This window comes from Apium graveolens, chromosome 1 (assembly GCF_009905375.1).
Source record: "Apium graveolens cultivar Ventura chromosome 1, ASM990537v1, whole genome shotgun sequence".
Classification (NCBI taxonomy): Eukaryota; Viridiplantae; Streptophyta; class Magnoliopsida; order Apiales; family Apiaceae; genus Apium; species Apium graveolens.
Genome location: NC_133647.1, coordinates 43,586,936 through 43,595,386, shown reverse-complemented (window position 1 = coordinate 43,595,386; position 8,451 = coordinate 43,586,936). Strand labels below are relative to the sequence as shown.

The window sequence follows — 8,451 nt, the reverse complement described above, 5'->3', positions numbered from 1 at the left end:
TGTCAATCTATAGCAACACAGCAAAATATGTTGCTATAAATATCAATTGCAACAAAATTTTCATAGTATAGCAACACAAACTTGGTGTTGCAATAGGTATACTAATTGACAAAAAATGGGGGCCCATGTATGGGGCCCACTAGTGGGCCCTTTATCATCTATTGCAACACACCTATTTCAACACCTTTAATGTTGCAAAAAAGAAATTTATGTGTATAATTTAGCACCCTATTGCAACATACTAATAGGCTATTGCAACACCTGAACTGTAAAAAATTGAAATGTACTTTTTAAATACTTGATTTCCCATAAATTCAACAACATTCATAACCAATTCAGTTCATCCAACCAGTCTTAACTACACATCCAACCATTACAATCCATCCAACCAACCATTACAATCCATTACACCAAAACATAACTTAAGAAATACAAGTACTCTTGCTAGAGACTAAACGTGCAAGATAACGCAAAAATATACAAGTCATTAAAAATAACGTAGAAGAGAGATAATAAATGGTCTAAGTGCTACGACCACCGGTAAGAGGAGTACCATCAACTCCCTTGTCACCTGAAATTGTCCCACAAATCTGAGCCATGTCAATGTTCAACCCAGAGTTTGCTTCAAGTAATTTATGCAGGACCAAGCTCATGTTGCCTTGAACCTTCTTAACCCTGGCAACTTCATCAGAGAGCGTCCTGTTAAACTTTTCTGCTATATACACCGGCGCCTGAGGAAATTCAATTAGTCACCGTACTTAACTTTATGAATACAAAATATAAAATAAAAAAACCTAGATGTCTGAATAACAAATAATTACCACATAAGAAACAATCCCTATGCTATATCCTGTCAGAAATCTACCAATATCAAGTGACAAAGCTCCCTGTACAAACAAAATATATATAACTCAATTCTCTCTGCAAGCCTGATGGCTTTTTATATTAGTATAAGAATCTAATTTCCTAAATTAATTGTAAATCAAAATAAGCAAACATACCATCTTTATCATATCCCATCTTTATCATATCAGCACAGAACTCTAGAGTTGTTCATGGATTTACCAGTTTCTTCAGTTTGCTTTGGGCCTGCCTGGCCAGAAACATCCTGTATACAGATATTTTGTGTTACAATATATAGAAAATAGAATAACCAAAACAAACTTAAATTTAAAGAAAAAATATTTTAAACCATATATTAAATTTAATAACTCCTATCTACACATTTTGCTTCTTTCAATTGTAAATTTAGTAAACTTCTCCTATGTTGATTTAAAGAATTATTTTTTTTGAAGATTCTTGACAATCTGTTTATCATCCTGAACATGTATAACTCATTTAAAAAGAATTATTTATTCATGTTAAAGATTTGTTTTCAAGCACCAACTACCTAACCATCTCTTATTTGTAAACATAAGTATTTCTTTCCGGTAAAAAGTATACATATATTTTTTATTTTCAAAAAATACAAGTACTTACTCTTAGTTTTTATATATCGTTTTATTCTGAATACCGAATTTTAGAATTTTACATATATATTAAAAAAATATTAGTAAATTTAACAATATAGTCCAAAGATAACTAGACCTGAAAAAGTCAATTGAGATTATTCAAACGGGCCTTTAAATAATCAAAGCTCTTTTTATGCTATAACTAGGAAATTAGGAGCCCATCCCAAATCTCAAATCTAAACCTCGTACTGTACATCTGTACTTATTTTAAATTTTACTTGTAATCATTAGCATGGGATATTTATGTGATCACTTATTCTATCCCATCTTTATCATATCAGCACAGAAAAAAAGATGTTAAATTATATAATTATATGGTCTTTATCTACACAAACAACTATGTGGAAATATACAGGTATATATATAAAGATTAAAAGTTACCTTTACGGAAAATTTGTAAAAGGCTGATCCCAGAATTGAAGTTGGAATGTTGGTGAAGTATATAACATAAGCTGGTTTAAAAATGCACCAGATATTTAAATATGTTACACTAATTTCACCAAAGCAATAAGCTAGGCTCAGATTGTATGCTTCTGATTACATATAAGCTTCTGATTTGCCTTTCCTGGACTTGAACTTTAAAGTGTAAAGCTGAGAGTGCCCCATAATCCAAGGGAGTTTTAGATTCATTCTAATCATAGGCTCTGTAATCTAAGAAAATTATGATTCGTTAATCTCTATGCAACAGGGAAATGAAATAATCTTCTTGTTCTGTGTTTCTTTATTATTTGCTTTGTTGTTTCTGTGGCCTGATTCGCTTATCAATTTTGGTATATTATAGATTACAAGAAATCACACAAATGCATAGGATAGAATAAGTGGAACACCTTATAGGCTATTGAAAACACCTCACCGGAGTTCCACTGTTGATCACTGGACTGTAGTGTCCACTCATACCCACCAAGTACTCATCAGGAAGTTGCAGCTTAATCAACATTAGAACATCGATAACAATACAATTGCATGGAATGAAATTCAAATTATGCCTAAATAAATTAGCTAAAGCGCAAGCCTGATAAAAGTTTAGTCAAACGAGTCTTAAATCGTTAAGCATGGAAATATTAAGTGAAACTGAAAACTTAAAAGCAAAACCTCAGCCATCTTAATGCCTCCAACCCCTCCATATTATTTTTCTCCAGCAACAAGCTTGCCATGTTTGTCATAAATCACACGAATATAATCTATGGAATTATCGTATACGAGTTTGATTTCTCTGACTCCGCTATGAACTACATCATCCCAGCTTGCACTGCCACTGCCTCCACAGGGTCCAGCTACAAATCTTATCTTCTTTCTAATATTACTCTGATCATTCCCACCAGCATCCTATATAGATTAAGAGATTAAAAATACGTCGAAAACAAATGATCAAGGGCAAATACACAAAACCTTATAGTGTAATAAGACTCAGTGATTCGTAAAATATAAATACAATTGATCAACAACAAGAGTTTTTACCATCATAATCTAACCAAGAAGCGAAGACATATATAAATGATAGAAGGGATGATTGGTAGCTTAATGCAACTTGCTATATGTAGTCATGTGTGCATATTACGTGTATAAAATATAATATGGTTGGGGAGCGAAATATGGTACCAGATGCCGGTAGAGATAAGATTCAAAGTGTCACAGAATATGATTCCAGCTCAAACGCTGGCCAAAATTTTTGCAAACAATGTTTGACACGTTCAATACAGAACAACCGGGATGTAATATCTTGTGAACATTTGTTGAACCAACATGAAAGGAATAAAAGAAGAAATGGCACAAGGGAATTACCTACTTTTGCCCTTACCATATGGCCCAAATTTTTAAGCAATTCACTGTCCGCTGCTTCCAAATCTTATTCTTTGATATAGCAAGCAATGATATTATGCTTTGATATAGAAAGCATTATCAGGAACATGGCCTATAAAGAATCTAGCATCGCCTAAAGACAATTGAAATAATAAAAAAAGGGTTTCATTTGATTCAAAAATAATTAAAGGTGTCTCTGTATTTGGATAAAAATGTAATAATTTAAAAAAACACCAAATTACCTCAAATGTCAAAGACCAACATCAAATTAAACATATAAAGAACAATGACATGTAAGTAAATATCAAATAAATTAAACCAAAGTATATAAAGAGTGGATAGATGAACAAAAGAAAAGCAAGAAAGAGAAAAAATAGAGAGAATCTTCAAGTGAGTACCTAACGAAGCACCTAACGAAGGCACAACCACTTCAACACTAGACCATTTCTTAAGATTCTTTAAAGCCTCTTGTCTTAAAGTCATTGAATTATTTCCCGAATTTCCCCCATTTCGCCCTTCAACAGCGAACCTCTCTTAACCATTTTGTAAAAAACTCAATTGTTCAAGATTTTCAGTCAGAAATTTAACAAACAGGTGGTGGGAAATTGTTATAAACAAGAAAATTATTATCTCAGAGCAACAAATTAAGAATTAACAAGTATATGCATACAGGGACATAAGAATCAAGAATCAAGATTATTATGAGACATATCAAGAACTCCGATAAACTTTAACCCTCCAAAGCTAGAAGGAATGCTTCCAGTAACATTATTGTGTCTCAAGTTTAACACAAAGCTTTTAATGTCGTAGATGCACCAGGAGACTAGCTTGCATCATCTTCGCTTCCCACAGCTAAATTCCACAACAAAAAAAGACAATAAAGAAGGCCAGTGAATGAAGAAGGAGAGGGGCGAGTTTTTTTAAATGACACAAAAGCGAATCCCTGAAATTATTTTCCACTTCCTTTTGTCTGAATAGTTCACTTCCGGCCTCTGTCTATCTATCTAAAATTTAGCTGCCCAATCCAATTTTTCAGCAGCCCAGCCTAATCCAATTTTTCAGCAGCCCACCCCATATCAATTGTTTTTTAATTTTATAAATTTTATAGTATTTTTTAATCATACATATTATGAATATTATTATTAATTTATTAAATTAATTAATTTATTCAAAAGTAAGAGTACTACATGGTGTTATTTTTTATAAAATATTTTAGTGATATCAAGTAATTTTTTTATTTTATTAAATTAGTTATAAACATATATTCATTTAATTTTAAATTATAATAAAATATTTCAATTTCTATAAATATAAGAATAATTTATTTATATTTTGGGCTTTCACTTTCCAAAAAACTGTACAAACTATTTTATTCAAATATACTACTTTTAAAGATAAATTTAATTTTAAATTCAAATTAAAAAATATATTTAACCACTCATGGAAACACATTCTATGTGTTGCAACAGGGAAGACATCTATGTCAACACCAAAGATTTATTGAGCTATTGCAGCATGTTATTATGCCTATCACAACACCAAAATGTGGGTGTTGTGATAGGGCCATAATTTCATACCTATTACAACATTTTCTAAGGCAACACCAGGAAAAAACGTGCAAATAGGTCATCTATGGCATAGTGTTAGATACTGGTACTTTAATATTTATAATTATCCTTGAATAATCACCAATAGGATATATGATTTATACACATGGCAATCACTCTATGGATAATTAGTAATTTTAGAAATACTTTCTAAGTATATAAAATATTGAGAGTTTTATACACATAATTTAGAAAATACTTCAACTTTCAACATTAGTGATTTTAGAAATAAGCATTGATTACTTAAAACAAAAATTCTAAATAATATCACTAATACTAAAAGTATCACAATTATTCGTACATGATACAAATAACTATGCTGCATATTATTTTAATATAATTTAAATTATGACACTGATATGGAATGGAATTGTCTACCACCATAATTTAAATCAATTAAAATAATATTCAAACTTAATGCTATTATACTTAACTGTTACGAATATGTTGTGTACTTGATGATAACTTAAAAAAATACTAAGTAGATTTTATTTAAGTGAAATTGTAGCTTTCAACGGATGATCATTTCAACATCGGTTGAAAGAGTAGCTTATGTAACAATAAGAGTAGTAGCACATTCTGCATGCTTAAATGGCTTAGTGAACTAGATGTTGTAGATTGTATGAGTCATGTTGACTACTAAATTGATATGCAAGATAGGTTGGTTAATTGTAAATATCTGATGCCTTGTAATCTTGCATAAATGAAATAGAGTTAATTATCAAGAAAATAGTCTCAACGGATGATTCACAAAGCTTCAACGGATGATCAACTTAAGTCTCGATGGATGATCAAACAGAGTTTCAACAGATGATCAACCAGAGTTTCAACGGATGATCAATCTGAGTTTCAACGGATGATCAAATTCAAAAGAGCAGTTGATAATGACTTGATAGTCACATGCGTTGATTGTATGCAAATGGAATGTGACAGCCTATTTGCAGGGTTTAGAGAACAAAGAAGCATTTCCATTTACATGCTAAACTAAAGATATTCAAAGATGCTGGAAAGAGAAGTGAAGCAGCATGAAATTAGACTAGAAATATTTTGTCTTATTTACTTATCTTTTTATCATATAACTTGGTGATATATAAACCAAGTGTAGCAAGTTGAATAGTATCCAAGTTAGTACGCAATTACTAGAGAAATAGATAAGGCAAAATTTGTAAAGAATTTCTCTGTTCTTGTAGTTTAACTTGTAAGCAGTTGTCTACAATTTTGTAACACAGAGTTCTCTGCTTAATATATATCTCTGGTGGAAAAGTTTAATCCACCAGAAAGTTTTTAAATACTTGTATTTGATTACTTTGTGTTTTGATTTCACCAATACTTTCATTCCGCACCATAGTCAAATCAAACACAACTATATATTTATTGAACAGCTATTCTTAAAATTTAAAAGTAGCCAGAATTACATTCAACCCCCCTTCTGTAATTCTTTGTAAGATTGTTAGGGAATAAAAATTGGTATTAGAGCAAGCTCTTGAGGAACAAAGAGTTTAAAGATCACAACAACTAACAAGATGAGCAGAAAAGATGTTGGAGTAAAGATTCCATTTCTGGATAAAGATAACTATCACCATTGGAAGGTGAAGATGCACCCGCATCTCCTATCTCAAGATGAAACATATGTGGACTGTATTGAAAAAGGTCCACATGTCCCTATGAGAGCTGCTATCGGAAATGAAGTATCTGTCCCAAAGCCTATAGCAGAATGGTCTGATCTTGATATTGAACAAGTTCATAAGGATAAAAAGGCCATGAATATTTTATTTAATGGTGTTGATGGTGACATGTTTGACAACATCATAAACTGCAAAACTGCTAAGGATGTCTAGGACACAATTCAAATTATATGTGATGGAACTGAGCAGGTAAGAGAGAACAAAATGCAACTCTTGATTCAACAATATGAGCATTTCCATAGTGAAGAAATGAGTCACTCACTGACATTTTTAGTAGGTTTTAAAAACTACTGAATACTCTAAAATTGCATGAAAGGGTCTATCAAACAAAAGAATCAAATCTCAAATTCCTTAGATCTCTGCCAAAGGAATGGAAGCCTATGACAGTCTCATTAAGAAATTCTCAAGATTACAAGAAGTTCACCTTGGATAGACTGTATGGGATTCTAAAGACCTATGAGCTTGAAATAGAGCAAGATGAGAAGCTGGAGAAAGGAAGAAAGAAGGGAGGATCCATTATATTAGTTGCTGAGCAAGAAAAGGAGAAGGAGACAAAGGTTGAAGCTGTTAAATCTGCACCAAAACCTAGAGTTTGTGAAAGCAAGGGAAAAGGGCTAGTAGCTGAACATGAAGACAACCTTAGTCAAAATGACATGGATGACATAGATGAGCATCTTACTTTTCTATCCAGAAGATTTGCCAAGCTCACATTCAAGAAGAATTTTAGAGCAACCAAGTCAAACAGAAACATGGTTGATAAGTCTAAATTCAAATGTTTCAAGTGTGGCTTGGCAAGTCATTTTGCTAGTGAATGCAGAAAGTCTGATTCTAGTAAAAAGAAGTTTGAGTCTGTTGATTACAAACAGAAATACTTTGAGTTGCTCAAATAAAAGGAAAAGGCTTTAATCACACAAGAAAATGATTGGGCTGCAGATGGATTAGATGATGATGAAGATACAAGCTATGTCAATCTAGAACTTATGGCCAAATCAGATGAAACAAAGGTCATTTCATCAAGTAATCAGGTAATCACCACTAATCTAGCACATTTATCTAAATATGAGTGTAATGATGCCATAATGACATGTCTACTAAATTATATCATTTGCGTGTTACACTCAAGTCTCTCACTAAAAAAACACTAAACTTAAAGAGAACAATCTATTTTTAAGTGAAAGAATCACTGTGTTAGAAACTCAATTTGTTGAGTTTGAAAAACTGAAAATAGAGTGCAAGATTGCCAAAGATGAATTGACTGCATCCTTAAAAAAAGTGGATATTTTAAGAAATCAGCTTGAACAAGAGCAGGAAGTAATTAAGGCATAGAAATCGTCTAGAGATGTTCATGCTCAAATTACTAAAGTTCAAGGTATAAAATCTTTTTGTGATGAAGCCTGGACAAAGAGCAAGGAGAAACTAGATTCCAATTTGGTAGAAGGACTTTCAATGGATGTGGATTTGACGGATGATGAATGTTATCCGTCGAAAGACCAAAAGGATTATCCGTCGAAAGATAAGGAATCACATCTGTTGAGTGAAAGAAAGCCAGGTAGCAAAGCTAAACTAGCTAAACTAAATGAGAAATATGGATCAGTTTCTAAGAACTTTGTTCCAGGAGAAACAAGTCAAGTGAAGAAAAACAAGAGAGTCAATGTAGGACATCTGTCTATCAAGCAATTGAATGACAGATTGAAGAAAGTTGAAGTGAAAGCAGAGTCTAAAAAGAAAAATAATAGGAATGAGAAAGTAGGAATTAACAAACATAATAACTACACACCTGATAAATATGCACCAAGAAAAATCTATGTTAAGTGTGTTAGTTTTAATCATTTATCTGTTAATTGCAAA

The 8,451-nt window shown here is 31.9% G+C and overlaps 1 protein-coding gene across 4 annotated transcripts; it reads right to left on the bottom strand.

The window, feature by feature from the left end:
- Nucleotides 1-284: 284 nt before the first annotated feature.
- Nucleotides 285-4,275, bottom strand: LOC141663393 (sugar transporter ERD6-like 8). 4 transcript variants are annotated; one of them, XM_074469284.1, is made up of 6 exons: nt 3,294-4,275; nt 2,339-2,837; nt 1,893-2,162; nt 1,002-1,108; nt 822-887; nt 285-731 (listed from the first exon to the last, which is right to left on the bottom strand). In XM_074469284.1, the coding sequence occupies exons 4-6, from the start codon at nt 1,011-1,013 to the stop codon at nt 522-524; spliced, it is 288 nt and encodes a 95-aa protein (XP_074325385.1). In that variant the 5' UTR covers nt 1,014-1,108; nt 1,893-2,162; nt 2,339-2,837; nt 3,294-4,275; the 3' UTR covers nt 285-521. The 4 variants fall into 4 exon arrangements, with proteins under 4 accessions (XP_074325385.1, XP_074325384.1, XP_074325386.1 ...); XM_074469283.1 differs by lacking the exon at nt 3,294-4,275 and adding an exon at nt 2,970-3,283; XM_074469285.1 differs by lacking the exon at nt 3,294-4,275 and adding an exon at nt 2,970-3,283 and having other exon boundaries at nt 1,893-1,963.
- Between the last annotated feature and the right edge of the window lie 4,176 nt (nt 4,276-8,451).